Below are 18,808 nucleotides of genomic sequence, written 5' to 3' on the forward strand. Positions count from 1 at the left end.
ATAAGGTCCCACGGGTGACAGTCCATGTCAGAGCAAAAACCAAGCCATGAGGTTGAAGGAATTGTCCGTAGAGCTCCGAGACAGGATTGTGTCGAGGCACAGATCTGGGGAAGGGTACCAAAACATTTCTGCAGCATTGAAGATCCCCAAGAACACAGTGGCCTCCATCATTCTTAAATGAAAAAAGTTTGGAAGCACCAAGACTTTTCCTAGAGCTGGCCGCCCGGCCAAACTGAGCGATCGTGGGTCAGAGAAATGACCAAGAACCCGATGGTCACTCTGACAGAGCTCCAGAGTTCCTCTGTGGAGATAGGAGAACCTTCCAGAAGGACAACCATCTCTGCAGCACTCCACCATTCAGGCCTTTATGGTAGAGTGGCAGGCGGAAGCCACTCCTCAGTAAAAGGCACGACAGCCCGCTTGGAGTTTGCCAAAAGGCACCTAAAGGACTCTCAGACCATGAGAAAAAAGATTTTCTGGTCTGATGAAACAAATATTGAACCCTTTGGGTTGAATGCCAAGCGTCACGTCTGGAGGAAACCTGGCACCATCCCTACGGTGAAGCATGGTGGTGGAAGCTTCATGCTGTGGTGATGTTTTTCAATGGCAGAGACTGGGACTGGGAGACTAGTCAGAAAACCTGCTCCAGAGCACTAAGGACCTCAGACTGGACTGGGTCGGAGGTTTACCTTCCAACAGGACAACAACCCTAAGCACACAGCCAAGAAAATGCAGGAGTGGCTTTGGGACAAGTCTCTGAATGTCCTTGAGTGGCCCAGCCAGAGCCCGGACTTGATCCCGATCGAACATCTCTGAAGACACCTGAAAATAGCTGTGCAGCGATGCTCTCCATCCAACCTGACAGGGCTTGAGAGGATCTGCAGAGAAGAATGGGAGAACCTCCCTAAATACAGGTGTGCCAAGCTTGTAGAGTCATTCCCAAGAAGACTCCAGACTGTAATCACTGCCAAAGGTGCTTCAACAAAGTACTGAGTAAAGGGTCTGAATACTTATGTAAATGTGATATTACAGTGTTTTATTTTAATACATTTGCAAAAATTTCTATACCTGTTTTAGCTTTATCATTATGGAGTGTGTAGATTGATGAGGGGGAAAAAAACATTTAATCCATTTTAGAATAAGGCTGTAACATAACAAAATGTGGAAAAAGTCAAGGGGTCGGAATACTTTCTTAATGTAAATTAAGTTACTCTCTCAATGTCCAGGATGTTCCACCTCCTTTCCAAGTGCTCTTTTGCTTGTTTGGTTCTTCGTCTGAATGCTTGTTTCCCTGAAGGCCTGAAATGTCCTCCAGAAACCCTTCCTCTCCTAATCAAGGCCTGAAATGTCCTCCAGAAACCCTTCCTCTCCCTATCAAGGCCTGAAATGTCCTCCAGAAACCCTTCCTCTCCCTATCAAGGCCTGAAATGTCCTCCAGAAACCCTTCCTCTCCCTATCAAGGCCTGAAATGTCCTCCAGAAACCCTTCCTCTCCCTATCAAGGCCTGAAATGTCCTCCAGAAACCCTTCCTCTCCCTATCAAGGCCTGAAATGTCCTCCAGAAACCCTTCCTCTCCCTATCAAGGCCTGAAATGTCCTCCAGAAACCCTTCCTCTCCCTATCAAGGCCTGAAATGTCCTCCAGAAACCCTTCCTCTCCCTATCAAGGCCTGAAATGTCCTCCAGAAACCCTTCCTCTCCCTATCAAGGCCTGAAATGTCCTCCAGAAACCCTTCCTCTCCTAATCAAGGCCTGAAATGTCCTTCAGAAACCCTTCTTCTTTCTCCCATTGTTGGTTTTGTGTTTATCTATGTCCTGATTCTACTTGGTGTCCTTGTTGGGTTTTACAGTCCACCAATCCCACTCCTTCCTTGTGTTGCCTGATGAGTCAGCAGATGAGTCTTGCAAGAACCAAGTCAATCAAAAACTCGAAATGTCTCCAAACTATTTCCACAAAATAATTCCGATAGATGCTCAGAACACAGCAATGCACTAAAATAACTAAACTGTTAACATATTGTATAAAATAATTGTACAAAAAAAATGCAATTTGAGGAGCTCTTCCTAAGTGCTGCACATGGACTTGGTTTCTTATGAGATTTTATTGTATTTATTTATTTCACCTTTATTTAACTAGGTAGACCAGTTGAGAACGAGTTCTCATTGTTACGGTTTGGGGTAGTGCTGAGTGATTAACTTACTTTTTTTGGTTTTCTTTTGGTTATTAAACAACTAATTGACAGACGTTGGTTCAATTGCTTGAATTCCATTTAGTACAATTGTTTTTTTTAGCCTAAAGCTCTGTTTCTCTAGAGAGAAATGAAATCCTTCACGAAAGAATAGGACGCTGAGCTGAAGGAAGTTGTAGTTTTTATTAAGAAAATATTCAGCCTAGTTCAGCACAAAAAAAAAAAAAGGGTAATTAACTACAATGACCATAATCCATTGCACCTGTTCCGGCTCGGACAAAGATGGATGCACTTCTATGCCTGCTAGGTTAGATACAGACATACAGTATACCACCACATAGGCCGCGTGAGAGAGGAAGAGAGGGATAGAGACAGATCCTCAAAGTTTGCCTTATCTACTTTGAAAAAAATGATTCCAGTTATTTCGTCAGACTGCTCTGCAGCCTAGCCTAGCTAAATGGGATGACTGAAGACAGTATGGGAAGCAGAGAGAAGAATGTTGACTGGCTGTTTGGTTGCTATTGCCTGAGCTGAGATGTAATGTACATCAACTGAAATATTGTTATATTGTTATGTGTGCATTGTTATATTGATGTATATCCAGTGTGGAACTAACAGAGACAATGGAATATTTTCAGTGTTTTTGGCAATTGAATGAATGTTCACTATTTTTGGCCTTTGGAATTTCCATTTAAAAAAAACCTCTAAAATCATTTTAATGTCATTATTTGATAATGCATGTAATCTAGTAATCTAGAAAATTATCAAAACCGAAATCAAAAACCGAACCAACCTCAAAAAGCACTAGTTAGGGGGTTAGAGGGGTTAGGGGGTTAGGGGTTAGGGGGTTAGGGGTTAGGGGGTTAGGGGGTTAGAGGGGTTAGGGGGGTTAGGGGGTTAGGGGGTTAGAGGGGTTAGGGGGTTAGAGGGGTTAGGGGGGTTAGGGGGTTAGGGGGTTAGAGGGGTTAGGGGGTTAGGGGGTTAGAGGGTTAGGGGGTTAGAGGGGTTAGGGGGTTAGAGGGTTAGGGGGTTAGAGGGTTAGGGGGTTAGGGGGTTAGAGGGTTAGGGGGTTAGAGGTTAGGGGGTTAGGGGGTTAGAGGGTTAGAGTGGTTAGGGGGTTAGGGGTTAGGGGTTAGGGGGTTAGAGGGGTTAGGGGGTTAGAGGGTTAGGGGGTTAGAGGTTAGGGGGTTAGGGGGTTAGGGGTTAGGGGGTTAGGGGGTTAGAGGGTTAGAGTGGTTAGGGGGTTAGGGGTTAGGGGGTTAGAGGGGTTAGGGGGTTAGAGGGTTAGGGGGTTAGGGGGTTAGAGGTTAGGGGGTTAGGGGGTTAGGGGTTAGGGGTTAGGGGGTTAGGGGGTTAGAGGGTTAGAGTGGTTAGGGGGTTAGGGGTTAGGGGTTAGGGGGTTAGAGGGGTTAGGGGGTTAGGGGGTTAGGGGGTTAGAGGTTAGGGGGTTAGAGGGTTAGGGGGTTAGAGGTTAGGGGGTTAGGGGTTAGGGGGTTAGGGGTTAGGGGTTAGGGGTTTAGGGGGTTAGGGGGTTAGGGGGGTTAGGGGTTAGAGGGGTTAGGGGTTAGGGGGTTAGGGGTTAGAGGGGTTAGGGGTTAGGGGGTTAGGGGTTAGGGTTAGGGGGTTAGGGGGTTAGGGTTAGAGGGGTTAGGGGGTTAGGGGTTAGAGGGTTAGGGGGTTAGGGGGGTTAGAGGGGTTAGGGGGTTAGGGGGTTAGGGGTTAGAGGGTTAGGGGGTTAGGGGGTTAGGGGGTTAGGGGGTTAGAGGGTTAGGGGGGTTAGAGGGGTTAGGGGGTTAGGGTTAGGGGTTTAGGGGTTAGAGGGTTAGGTAGGGGGTTAGGGGGTTAGAGGGTTAGAGGGGTTAGGGGTTAGAGGGTTAGGGGGTTAGAGGGTTAGGGGGTTAGGGGGTTAGAGGGTTAGGGGGTTAGAGGGTTAGGGGGTTAGGGGTTAGAGGGTTAGGGGTTAGAGGGTTAGGGGGTTAGAGGGTTAGAGGGGTTAGGGGTTAGAGGGTTAGGGGGTTAGAGGGTTAGGGGGTTAGGGGGTTAGAGGGTTAGGGGGTTAGGGGTTAGAGGGTTAGGGGTTAGAGGGTTAGGTAGGGGGTTAGGGGGTTAGAGGGTTAGGGGGTTAGAGGGTTAGAGGGGTTAGGGGGTTAGAGGGTTAGAGGGGTTAGGGGGTTAGAGGGTTAGGGGGTTAGGGGGTTAGGGGGTTAGGGGGTTAGGGGTTAGAGGGTTAGGGGTTAGGGGGTTAGAGGGGTTAGGGGGTTAGGGTTAGGGGGTTAGAGGGTTAGAGGGGTTAGGGGGTTAGAGGGTTAGGGGGTTAGGGGGTTAGAGGGGTTAGGGGGTTAGAGGGTTAGGGGGTTAGGGGGTTAGGGGGGTTAGGTAGGGGGTTAGGGGGTTAGAGGGTTAGGGGGTTAGGGGGTTAGGGGTTAGGGGGTTAGAGGGGTTAGGGGTTAGGGGGTTAGAGGGGTTAGGGGTTAGGGGGGTTAGGGGTTAGGGGTTAGAGGGGTTAGGGGGTTAGGGGTTAGGGGGTTGGGGGTTAGGGGTTAGGGGGTTAGAGGGTTAGGGGTTAGGGGGTTAGAGGGTTAGGGGGTTAGAGGGTTAGGGGTTAGAGGGGTTAGGGGGTTAGGGGGGTTAGGGTTTAGGGAGTTAGGGGGTTAGGGGGGTTAGGGGGTTAGGGGTTAGGGGTTAGGGGGTTAGGGGGGTTAGGGGTTAGGGGGTTAGGGGTTAGGGGGTTAGAGGGTTAGGGGTTAGAGGGGTTAGGGGGTTAGGGGTTAGGGGTTTAGGGGGTTAGGGGGTTAGGGGGTTAGAGGGTTAGGGGTTAGAGGGGTTAGGGGGTTAGGGGGGTTAGAGGGGTTAGGGGGGTTAGGGGTTAGGGGGTTAGGGGTTAGGGGGTTAGAGGGTTAGGGGTTAGAGGGGTTAGGGGGTTAGGGGTTAGGGGTTTAGGGGGTTAGGGGGTTAGAGGGTTAGGGGTTAGAGGGGTTAGGGGGTTAGGGGGGTTAGGGGGTTAGGGGGTTAGAGGGTTAGGGGTTAGGGGGTTAGGGGGTTAGGGGTTAGAGGGTTAGGGGGTTAGGGGTTAGGGGGTTAGGGGGGTTAGGGGTTAGGGGTTAGGGGTTAGAGGGGTTAGGGGGTTAGGGGGGTTAGAGGGGTTAGGGGGTTAGAGGGTTAGAGGGGTTAGAGGGTTAGGGGTTAGGGGGTTAGGGGTTAGGGGATTAGGGGTTAGGGGTTAGGGGGTTAGGGGGTTAGGGTTTAGGGGTTAGAGGGGTTAGGGGTTAGGGGGTTAGGGGGTTAGAGGGTTAGGGGTTAGGGGGTTAGGGGGTTAGAGGGGTTAGGGGGTTGGGGGTTAGGGGGTTAGAGGGTTAGGGGGTTAGGGGGTTAGGGGTTAGGGGTTAGGGGGTTAGGGGTTAGGGGGTTAGGGGTTAGGGTTAGGGGGTTAGGGGTTAGGGGGTTAGGGTTAGAGGTTAAGGGGTTAGGGTTAGGGTTAGAGGTTAGGGGGTTAGGGGGTTAGGGGTTAGGGGGTTAGGGGGGTTAGGGGTTAGATGGTTAGGGGGTTAGGGGTTAGGGGTTAGGAGGTTAGGGGTTAGAGGGGTTAGAGGTTAGGGGTTAGGAGTTAGGGGTTAGGAGGTTAGGGGTTAGGGGGTTAGGGGTTAGGGGGTTAGAGGGTTAGGGGTTAGGCGGTTAGGGGGGTTAGGGGTTAGATGGTTAGGGGGTTAGGGGTTAGGGGTTAGGAGGTTAGGGGTTAGAGGGGTTAGGGGGTTAGGGGGTAGGGGGTTAGGGGGTAGGGGGTTAGGGGGTTAGGGGTTAGGGGGTTAGGGGGGTTAGGGGTTAGGGGGTTAGAGGGTTAGGGGGGTTAGGGGTTAGGGGGTTAGGGGTTAGAGGGTTAGGGGGTTAGGGGGTTAGAGGGTTAGGGGGTTAGAGAGTTAGGATTTAGGGGTTAGGGGGTAGAGGGTTAGGATTTAGGGGTTAGGGGCTGGTTGTATGGGTCCTTGAGGATATCTCTGAATGTGTTTCAGTTAGGGGTTAGGGGGTTAGGGGGTGGTTGTATGGGTCCTTGAGGATATCTCTGAATGTGTTTCAGAAGAGGCTGTGAACGAGGTGAAGCGCCAGGCCATGTCGGAGCTCCAGAAGGCCGTGTCAGAGGCGGAGAAGAAGGCCCTTGAGATGATCAGCACGGAGCGGTCCAAGATGGAGCGGACGGTGGCCGAGGCCAAGAGACAGGCAGCGGAGGACGCACTGACTGTCATCAACCAGCAGGAGGACTCCAGCGAGGTAGGAGACACTTTATTGATCCATGTACCAGACTGTATTATTGATCTACTAGGTACCAGTATGTATTTATTATAGATGTATTATACCAGACTGTATTATTGATCTACTAGGTACCAGTATGTATTTATTATAGATGTATTATACCAGACTGTATTATTGATCTACTAGGTACCAGTATGTATTTATTATAGATGTATTATACCAGAATGTATTATTGATCTACTAGGTACCAGTATGTATTTATTATAGATGTATTATACCAGACTGTATTATTGATCTACTAGGTACCAGTATGTATTTATTATAGATGTATTATACCAGAATGTATTTATTATAGATGTATTATACCAGAATGTATTTATTATACCAGTATGTATTTATTATAGATGTATTATACCAGTATGTATTTATTATAGATGTATTATACCAGAATGTATTTATTATAGATGTATTATACCAGAATGTATTTATTATACCAGTATGTATTTATTATAGATGTATTATACCAGAATGTATTTATTATAGATGTATTATACCAGAATGTATTTATTATAGATGTATTATACCAGAATGTATTTATTATACCAGTATGTATTTATTATAGATGTATTATACCAGAATGTATTTATTATAGATGTATTATACCAGAATGTATTTATTATACCAGTATGTATTTATTATAGATGTATTATACCAGAATGTATTTATTATAGATGTATTATACCAGAATATATTCATTATTGATGTATTACACCAGAATGTATTTATTATAGATGTATTATACCAGTATGTATTTATTATAGATGTATTATACCAGAATGTATTATTGATCTACTAGGTACCAGTATGTATTTATTATAGATGTATTATACCAGAATGTATTTATTATAGATGTATTATACCAGAATGTATTTATTATAGATGTATTATACCAGAATATATTCATTATTGATGTATTATACCAGAATGTATTTATTATTGATGTATTATACCAGTATGTATTTATTATAGATGTATTATACCAGACTGTATTATTGATCTACTAGGTACCAGTATGTATTTATTATAGATGTATTATACCAGAATGTATTTATTATAGATGTATTATACCAGAATGTATTTATTATAGATATATTATACCAGAATATATTCATTATTGATGTATTACACCAGAATGTATTTATTATAGATGTATTATACCAGAATGTATTTATTATACCAGAATGTATTTATTATAGATGTATTATACCAGAATGTATTTATTATACCAGAATGTATTTATTATAGATGTATTATACCAGAATGTATTTATTATAGATGTATTATACCAGAATGTATTTATTATAGATGTATTATACCAGAATGTATTCAGTATTGATTAATTATATCAGAATGTATATATTATAGATGTATTATACCATAATGTATTTATTATAGATGTATTATACCAGAATGTATTTATTATAGATGTATTATTCCAGAATGTATTTATTATAGATGTATTATACCAGTATGTATTTATTATTGATGTATTATACCAGAATGTATTTATTATAGATGTATTATATCAGAATGTATATATTATAGATGTATTATACCAGAATGTATTCAGTATTGATTTATTATATCAGAATGTATATATTATAGATGTATTATACCAGAATGTATTTATTATAGATGTATTATACCAGAATGTATTTATTATACCATAATGTATTTTATTATATATGTATTATACCAGAATGTATTTACTATTGATTTATTATATCAGAATGTATTTATTATAGATGTATTATACCAGAATGTATTTATTATTGATGTATTATACCAGTATGTATTTATTATAGATGTATTATACCAGAATGTATTTATTATAGATGTATTATACCAGAATATATTCATTATTGATGTATTACACCAGAATGTATTTATTATAGATGTATTATACCAGAATGTATTTATTATACCAGAATGTATTTATTATAGATGTATTATACCAGAATGTATTTATTATACCAGAATGTATTTATTATAGATGTATTATACCAGAATGTATTTATTATAGATGTATTATACCAGAATGTATTTATTATAGATGTATTATACCAGAATGTATTCAGTATTGATTAATTATATCAGAATGTATTTATTATTGATGTATTATACCAGAATGTATTTATTATAGATGTATTATACCAGAATGTATTTATTATAGATGTATTATATCAGAATGTATTTATTATAGATGTATTATACCAGTATGTATTTATTATTGATGTATTATACCAGTATGTATTTATTATAGATGTATTATACCAGAATGTATTTATTATAGATGTATTATACCAGTATGTATTTATTATTGATGTATTATACCAGTATGTATTTATTATAGATGTATTATACCAGAATGTATTTATTATAGATGTATTATACCAGAATATATTCATTATTGATGTATTACACCAGAATGTATTTATTATAGATGTATTATACCAGAATGTATTTATTATACCAGAATGTATTTATTATAGATGTATTATACCAGAATATATTCATTATTGATGTATTACACCAGAATGTATTTATTATAGATGTATTATACCAGAATGTATTTATTATACCAGAATGTATTTATTATAGATGTATTATACCAGAATGTATTTATTATACCAGAATGTATTTATTATAGATGTATTATACCAGAATGTATTTATTATAGATGTATTATACCAGAATGTATTTATTATAGATGTATTATACCAGAATGTATTCAGTATTGATTAATTATATCAGAATGTATATATTATAGATGTATTATACCATAATGTATTTATTATAGATGTATTATACCAGAATGTATTTATTATAGATGTATTATTCCAGAATGTATTTATTATAGATGTATTATACCAGTATGTATTTATTATTGATGTATTATACCAGAATGTATTTATTATAGATGTATTATATCAGAATGTATATATTATAGATGTATTATACCAGAATGTATTCAGTATTGATTTATTATATCAGAATGTATATATTATAGATGTATTATACCAGAATGTATTTATTATAGATGTATTATACCAGAATGTATTTATTATACCATAATGTATTTTATTATATATGTATTATACCAGAATGTATTTACTATTGATTTATTATATCAGAATGTATTTATTATAGATGTATTATACCAGAATGTATTTATTATTGATGTATTATACCAGTATGTATTTATTATAGATGTATTATACCAGAATGTATTTATTATAGATGTATTATACCAGAATATATTCATTATTGATGTATTACACCAGAATGTATTTATTATAGATGTATTATACCAGAATGTATTTATTATACCAGAATGTATTTATTATAGATGTATTATACCAGAATGTATTTATTATACCAGAATGTATTTATTATAGATGTATTATACCAGAATGTATTTATTATAGATGTATTATACCAGAATGTATTTATTATAGATGTATTATACCAGAATGTATTTATTATAGATGTATTATACCAGAATGTATTCAGTATTGATTAATTATATCAGAATGTATATATTATAGATGTATTATACCATAATGTATTTATTATAGATGTATTATACCAGAATGTATTTATTATAGATGTATTATTCCAGAATGTATTTATTATAGATGTATTATACCAGTATGTATTTATTATTGATGTATTATACCAGAATGTATTTATTATAGATGTATTATATCAGAATGTATATATTATAGATGTATTATACCAGAATGTATTCAGTATTGATTTATTATATCAGAATGTATATATTATAGATGTATTATACCAGAATGTATTTATTATAGATGTATTATACCAGAATGTATTTATTATACCATAATGTATTTTATTATATATGTATTATACCAGAATGTATTTACTATTGATTTATTATATCAGAATGTATTTATTATAGATGTATTATACCAGAATGTATTTTATTATAGATGTATTATACTAGAATGTATTTATTATTTATACAGTACCAGGGTACCAGCTACTCATTCAAGGGTTTTTCTGTATTTTTTACTATTTTCTTCATTGTAGAATAATAGTGAAGACATCAAAACTATGGAAAAAACACACATAGAATCATGTAGTAACCAAAAATGGGTTAATCACGTCAAAATATATTTTGAACACTCTTGCCATTCTCTCAACCAGCTTCATGAGGTAGTCACCTGGAATGCATTTCAATTAACAGGTGTGCCTTGTTAAAAGTTAATTTGTAGAATTTCTTTCCTTCTTAATGCGTTTGAGCCAATCAGTTGTGTTGTGACAAGGTATGCAGAAGATAGCCCTATTTGGTAAAAGACCAAGTCCATATTATGGCAAGAACAGCTCAAATAAGCAAAAAGAAATGACAGTCCATCATTACTTTAAGACATGAAAGTCAGTCAATACGGAATATTTCAATAACTTTTAAAGTTTCTTGAAGTGGAGTCGCAAAAACCATCAAGTACTATGATGAAACTGGCTCTCATGAGGACTGCTACAGGAATGGAAGACCCAGAGTTACCTCTGCTGCAGAGGATAAGTTCATTAGAGTTACCAGCCTCAGAAATTGCAGCCCAAATAAATGCATCACAGAGTTCAAGTAACAGACACATCTCAACATCAACTGTTCAGAGGAGACTGTGTGAATCAGACTTTCATGGTCGAATTGCTGCAAGGAAACCACTACTAAAGGACACCAATAATAAGAAGAGACTTTCTTGCGCCAAGAAACACAAGCAATGGACATTAGACCAGTGGAAATCTGTCCTTTGGTCGGAGTCCAAATTTGAGATTTTTGGTTCCAACCGCCGTATCTTTGCGAGATGCAGAATAGGTGATCTCCACATGTGTGGTTCCCACCGTGAAGCATGGAGGAGGAGGTGTGGGGGTGGTTTGATGGTGACACTGCCAGTGATTTATTTAGAATTGAAGGCACATAACCAGCATAGCTACCCCAGCATTCTGCAGCGATACGCCATCCCATCTGGTTTGGGCTTAGTGGGACTATCATTTGTTTTTCAATAGGACAGTGACCCAATACACCTCCAGGCTGTGTAAGGGCTATTTTACCAAGAAGGAGAGTGATGGAGTGCTGCATCAGATAACCTGGCCTCCACAATCACCCAACCTCCACCCAATTGAGGTGGTATGGGATGAGTTGGACCGCAGAGTGAAGCAAAAGTAGCCAACAAGTGCTCAGCATATGTGGGAACTCCTTCAAGACTGTTGGAAAAGCATTCCAGGTGAAGCTGGTTGAGAGAATCCCAAGAGTGTGCAAAGCTGTCATCAAGGCAAAGGGTGGCTACTTTGAAGAATCTAAAATCTAAAATATATTTTGATTTGTTTAACACTTTTGGTTACTACATGATTCCATATGCGTTATTTCATAGTTTTAAAAAAAAATATTCTGCAATGTAGAAAATAATAAAAATAAAGAAAGTACATGTGTCCTAACTTTTGACTGGTACTGTATATTATGTACCATAATGTTTATTTTATTGAATTATTATTCATGTTTATCTTTTTATATTACCAGGCAAGTCAGTTAAAAATAAATTATTATTTATAATGATGACCTGGCAGATCGGACACACCTCAATAAGAGATTCGATGTAAAGTTTCCAACTCTAGCATAGTGCTATGAGTATTTTCATGTTCTATCTACGCAGTATGAAGATCAGAGTTCATCTATACAATACCACAGTGTAAACGAGAGACCTCTGTATTGTTACGAACCGGCTCCGAGTTCGCAACAAAAGGGAGACAACGTGGAGACAAGGAGTATGAAAATATATATTTATTAAATAAAGTAACTAAGTAATTAACAATGGTGTGTGTAATCAGTAATCAGTAGTGTAAGTAGTGAGTGTTCTGCATACCTGAATGTCATAATGCAGAGTGTTGAAAGGTGCCAAAGCAAACAACCAAAAAACAACAAGGTTTCTGCATGGAGAGAGTCCTCCTCATGAATGTGAAAGAGGTCTCTTTATCCTGGGACACACCCGGACCCAGGTGTTTCCCATGTAGCTGACGACCCTCCCAACTCCGCCCACCGGCATCCCAACAAGAGAGAATACGGGAGACAGAGTATTCATAATCTCAAAGTATTCTATCTCTGAAAGGTGGATTACCCTTCTGAAAGGAGAGGACACATAAAATATATACATCTCCTCCTAAAAATCAAGGTATTTGGAAAAATACCTTTATTGATCTTATTATCATTTTAGTGGTAATATCTTTGGAAGATTTCATATCTTCAAATAAGGGGTGATTTTACAGGACTTCGCCAAATATCCTTCTGAATGCAAATTAAGATCTGAAGTCGAGACTCATGAGACAGGATGTAGCCTACATCAGTTCCAGTTCCAAGAGGAAACAGGATGTAGCCTACATCAGTTCCAGATCCAAGAGGAAACAGGATGTAGCCTACATCAGTTCCAGATCCAAGAGGAAACAGGATGTAGCCTACATCAGATCCAAGAGGAAACAGGATATAGCCTACATCAGATCCAAGAGGAAACAGGATGTAGCCTACATCAGATCCAAGAGGAAACAGGATATAGCCTACATCAGTTCCAAGAGGAAACAGGATGTAGTCTACATCAGTTCCAGATCCAAGAGGAAACAGGATGGAGCCTACATCAGATCCAAGAGGAAACAGGATGTAGCCTACATCAGATCCAAGAGGAAACAGGATGTAGCCTACATCAGATCCAAGAGGGAAAAGGATGTAGTCTACATCAGATCCAAGAGGAAACAGGATGTAGCCTACATCAGATCCAAGAGGAAACAGGATGTAGCCTACATCAGATCCAAGAGGAAACAGGATGTAGCCTACATCAGATCCAAGAGGGAACAGGATATAGCCTACATCAGATCCAAGAGGAAACAGGATGTAGCCTACATCAGTTCCAGATCCAAGTGGAAACAGGATGGAGCCTACGTCAGTTCCAAGAGGAAACAGGATGTAGCCTACATCAGATCCAAGAGGAAACAGGATGTAGCCTACATCAGTTCCAGATCCAAGAGGAAACAGGATGTAGCCTATATCAGATCCAAGAGGAAACAGGATGTAGCCTACATCAGTTCCAAGAGGAAACAGGATGTAGCCTACATCAGTTCCAGATCCAAGAGGAAACAGGATGTAGCCTACATCAGATCCAAGAGGAAACAGGATATAGCCTACGTCAGTTCCAAGAGGAAACAGGATGTAGCCTACATCAGATCCAAGAGGGAAAACAGGATGTAGCCTACATCAGATCCAAGAGGGAAAACAGGATGTAGCCTACATCAGATCCAAGAGGAAACAGGATGTAGTCTACATCAGATCCAAGAGGAAACCATAATGGCCCCTCTCCCTTGCCTCTAACACATACGGTATACAGAGGTGTTCAGTGAAGTGTGTGGTGTGATCTGAGTGTAGTTTTAACTAGCTAGCCTGTCTTTTATGTTTCACTATAGGGGATGTGGTGGTGCAGTTCTGTTGCAGGTTACTCTCTGATTCTCTTTCTTTTACTTTTTTGTCTTCATTCATTCAAGACTCATTTGCTGTGACATGCTGTAAGGGGCAATATTGTTTTGTGTACTGATAAATCCGTTTTCCTATTGAAAGGTCTGTGAATAAATCCGTTTTCCAATTACCGTAATTTCCGGACTATTAAGCGCAACCTGAATATAAGCCGCACCCACTGAATTAAAAAATATATATTATTTTGAACATAAATAAGCCGCACATGTCTATAAGCCGCAGGTGCCTACCGGTACATTGAAACAAATTAACTTTACACAGGCTTTAACGAAACACGGCTTGTAACAAAAATAATTTTCGAAACCCGTTGATGATAGTGGATTTTTTGACAATGCTCCACGCTGTTAGGACCCACAAATTTGAAAGCGGGAAAAATCCATATATTAGCCGCATCATTGTTTAAGCCGCGAAGTTCAAAGCCTGGGAAAAAAGTTGCGGCTTATAGTCCGGAATTTACGGTAAAAGGTCTGTAAATAAATCATCATTTTTTCCTATTACAAAAAGTATTGAAATTATTCCCCTTTCTCTCTGTCTCTCTCTCCCTCTCCCTGTCTCTCTCTCCCTCTCTGTCTCTCTCCCTCTCCCTGTCTCTCTCTCCCTCTCTGTCTCTCTCTCCCTCTGTCTCTCTCTCTCTCTCTCTCTCTCTGTCTCTCTCTCCCTCTCCCTGTCTCTCTCTCTCTCTCTCTCTCTCTCTCTCTCTCTCTCTCTCTCCCTCTCTGTCTCTCTCTCACACTCTCTGTATCTCTCTCCCTCTCTGTCTCTCTCTCCCTCTCTCTCTCTCTCTCTGTCTTTGTCTCTCTCCTGTCTCTCTCCCTCTCCCTCTCTGTCTCTCTCTCCCTCTCCCTGTCTCTCTCTCTCTCTCTGTCTCTCTCTCTCTCCCTCTCCCTCTCTGTCTCTGTCTCTCTCTCTCTCTCCCTCCCTCTCCCTCTCCTTCTCTGTCTCTCTCTCTCTCCCTCCCTCTCCCTCTCCCTCTCTCTGTCTCTCTCTCTCTCTCTCTCCCTCTCCCTCTCCCTCTCCCTCTCTGTCTCTCTCTCCCTCCCTCTCCCTCTCCCTCTCTCTGTCTCTCCCTCTCTCTCTCTCTCTCTCTCTCTCTGTCTCTCTCCCTCTCCCTCTCTGTCTCTCTCTCTCTCTCTCTCTCCCTCTCCCTCTCTGTCTCTGTCTCTCTCTCCCTCCCTCTCCCTCTCCCTCTCTGTCTCTCTCTCCCTCTCTCTCTCTCTCTCTCTGTCTCTCTCTCTCCCTCTCTCCCTCCCCTCCCTCTCCCTCTCTCTGTCTCTCTCTCCCTCTCTCTGTGTGTAGAGTTGTTGGAACTGCGGGCGGAAGGCGAGCGAGACCTGCAGCGGCTGCAACACGGCTCGCTACTGCGGCTCCTTCTGCCAGCACAAGGACTGGGAGAAACACCACCACGTGTGTGGCCAGTCCCTCCAGGCCTCACAGGCCTCACAGGCCGCTCAGCAGCAGCAGCAGCAGCAGCAGGGTACAGAGACCTCCACTACACCCTCTAGTGGAGGAGGCAGCCCAGCCGGAACCCCGCCTGCCACCCCAGGAACCCCCTCTACGCTGGAAACCACACCGCACTAAACCGGGGAGCCACCCGGGGGGAGCCGTCGGAGACTCCCAGTAGCCCAACATGACTGGCTCACTTGATGCTAAATGCTAACGCGCTAACGCTGCTTATGTTGGATTAGTGGAGCTTCCACACAACACAGGAGGTTTATACATGTAGATCAGTCACATTGACTTGTCATGATTAACTAAGAACACAAAGATATTATTTGTTTGAATTATTATTATTATTATTATTATTGTTGTTGTCAATATCCTTATTGTTACTATTGCTGTTATCATCCGTTGTCGTCTGCGTTTTGTTGTCGTTGTTGTTGATCGTTGTTGTCATTGTTGCTTCTCTTACGTTGTTTCCTGTAAATATGAATCAAAAGAAGGCCGACGCGCTACAGCGAATGAAACGCCAGACAAATACATACGTGGACCTCCCCTCTGTGTTTAGTTGTGCTTTCTAAATGTGCTGTTGTTTTCCTGTGCTACCTGGGATATGAAACTAGCTGACCTCATTCAGACAACATACCAATGGAATATTACTACAACACAAACACACGGACGGACGGACGGACGGACAGGTGGATGGTATCCGTGGGTTGCAGACAGGTGGATGGTATCCGTGGGTTGCAGACAGAAGGATGGTATCCGTGGGTTGCAGACAGAAGGATGGTATCCGTGGGTTGCAGACAGAAGGATGGTATCCGTGGGTTGCAGACAGGTGGATGGTATCCGTGGGTTGCAGACAGAAGGATGGTATCCGTGGGTTGCAGACAGAAGGATGGTATCCGTGGGTTACAGACAGAAGGATGGTATCCGTGGGTTGCAGACAGAAGGATGGTATCCGTGGGTTGCAGACAGGTGGATGGTATCCGTGGGTTGCAGACAGGTGGATGGTATCCGTGGGTTACAGACAGAGGGACTGTAGTTGCCAGCAGCAAGGTGTAGATGTGGAGCAGACTGTATAGGAACCACAGCTGTTCTTCTAGACTAGAAATAATATCCAGGTCAGTAGACGGACCAACACAAAGAGGTCTCCCTCCCTGAGGGATGGAGGGACGGAAGAGCAAGGAACCATTCGAAAATTACCAACCCTGGATACCGAGATATACCAAGATATAACTGATACCTGACCGCAGTACACGGAAAGAAGGACTCTGTCTGAAGTGTGTTACACCTGCACTTACTATCTCTCTGTTCCAAACCAGGAAGTGAACAGAATGTAAGGTCATTAACCTGCGCCATGGAGACTGCCAGCTCCTCACTATGACAACCACCGGGAAACAAAGGGCTGAAGAGATTACCCTATGAATCAGTGAGAGAAAACCCAACTCTACTCTCTCTCTGTCCTGCCCATCTACCCTGAACCCAACTCTACTCTCTCTCTGTCCTGCCCATCTACCCTGAACCCAACTCTACTCTCTCTCTGTCCTGCCCATCTCCTCCATCTACCCTGAACCCAACTCTACTCTCTCTCTGTCCTGCCCATCTACCCTGAACCCAACTCTACTCTCTCTCTGTCTTGCCCATCTACCCTGAACCCAACTCTACTCTCTCTCTGTCCTGCCCATCTACCCTGAACCCAACTCTACTCTCTCTCTGTCCTGCCCATCTCCTCCATCTACCCTGAACCCAACTCTACTCTCTCTCTGTCCTGCCCATCTCCTCCATCTACCCTGAACCCAACTCTACTCTCTCTCTGTCCTGCCCATCTACCCTGAACCCAACTCTACTCTCTCTCTGTCCTGCCCATCTACCCTGAACCCAACTCTACTCTCTCTGTCCTCAACTCCAGATAACTCCTACCAACATGAACTCTGTTATTTTTCCTTTGTAAATGTCACGGTGTTTTACACTACTGTCCTGTACCGTCTCCAATGTTTATTGAATGTATGTGTTGGACAGTTGTGACGATGTATGTTACTTTAACCAGCCACAACTTTAGTCCCCTCCCACCGCCCCATCTCTCTCTCTCTCTCCCTCTCTCTCTAGCAAAAGGAGAGAAAAAAAAGCATCATGTTTCTGAGCTGTTTCCTGTTTCCTGTGTGTACGTGTCAGTGGTAGTTACCTCTTAGTACTTTTAAAGAAGGATGTTTTTCCTAGAAGAAAAGGCTCAAGCTGAGAACTAGCATGTTTCACGGAATGCTAACCTAAATGTTTTGTACCAGGGACGTACCTCAACGTATTTGCACTGTCACAAAGGTTATTTCAGCATGCTTCTTTAGGCAAAACGTTTTTCCAATGTAGAGCCATAATTGCCCGTTTTTTGGTTTTTTTTTTCTTCTTTTCTGTAAAGCAGAACGTCTAGCTAACGCAAACCCCTCTTATTGTTAATAGTGTTTTATTATGGACCATAGTAGTTACAGAAAGACACATTACTGGACGATAATGTTGAATATTTGTTGTTGTTTTTGTTTTTTTACAACAACAACAACCACAACAACAACCACAACAACAACAACAACAACCACAACAACCACAACAACAACCACAACAACAACAACAACAACCACAACAACAACAACAACAACAACAACAACACCAACAACAACCACAACAACAACAACAACAACAACAACAACACCAACCACAACAACAACCACAACAACAACAACAACAACAACAACAACACCAACAACAACCACAACAACAACAACAACAACAACAACAACAACAACATGAAGAAAAAATCCCCACAAAACAAACACAATGAAACTAACTGTCCAAATGCAGAATGATATGAGCTTTAACACAGTAGAGCTCCAGGTAACAGTATTATTACTAAAGATGTACAGTGGCCTTCAGAAAAAATATTCACACCCCTTTGACTTATTCCACATTTTGTTGTGTTACAGCCTGAATTCAAAAAATGGATTCAATATTTTTTTTCCCTCACCCATCTACACACTATACCCCATAATGACATCACAGTACCCCATAATGACATCACAGTACCCCATAATGACATCACAATACCCCATAATGACATCACGGTATCCCATAATGACATCACAGTACCCCATAATGACAAAGTGAAAACATGTTTTTAGAAATATTTGCTAACTTACTGAAAATGAAATACAAAAAAATATCTGTAAACATGGCCACTGAGGAACATTCACTGTCTTCTTGGTAAGCAACTCCAGTGTAGATTTGACCTTGTGTTTTAGGTTATTGTCCTGCTGAAAGGTGAATTCATCTCCCAGTGTCTGGTGGAAAGCAGTC

General features: G+C 41.3%; 1 protein-coding gene across 1 annotated transcript; it reads left to right on the forward strand.

Annotated features, from left to right (window-relative positions):
- Positions 1–2,469: 2,469 nt before the first annotated feature.
- On the forward strand, positions 2,470–18,161 carry LOC145864419 (protein CBFA2T1-like). Its single transcript, XM_082970282.1, has 3 exons — positions 2,470–2,494; positions 6,260–6,450; positions 15,326–18,161. The coding sequence occupies exons 1-3, from the start codon at positions 2,470–2,472 to the stop codon at positions 15,605–15,607; spliced, it is 498 nt and encodes a 165-aa protein (XP_082826408.1). The 3' UTR covers positions 15,608–18,161.
- The last annotated feature ends 647 nt before the right edge of the window (positions 18,162–18,808 follow it).

Source organism: Salmo salar, chromosome 27 (genome assembly GCF_965601325.2).
Source record: "Salmo salar chromosome 27, fSalSal1, whole genome shotgun sequence".
Lineage (NCBI taxonomy): Eukaryota > Metazoa > Chordata > Actinopteri > Salmoniformes > Salmonidae > Salmo > Salmo salar.

What these genes read in the sequence shown, in the direction of transcription:
- LOC145864419 (XM_082970282.1), top strand. Translation starts at nt 2,470, where the DNA reads ATGGATGCACTTCTATGCCTGCTAG. An exon ending in TGCACTTCTATGCCTGCTAG is followed by an intron (nt 2,495 to 6,259) that starts GTTAGATACAGA and finishes AATGTGTTTCAG; the next exon opens with AAGAGGCTGTGAACGAGGTG. An exon ending in AGCAGGAGGACTCCAGCGAG is followed by an intron (nt 6,451 to 15,325) that starts GTAGGAGACACT and finishes CTCTGTGTGTAG; the next exon opens with AGTTGTTGGAACTGCGGGCG.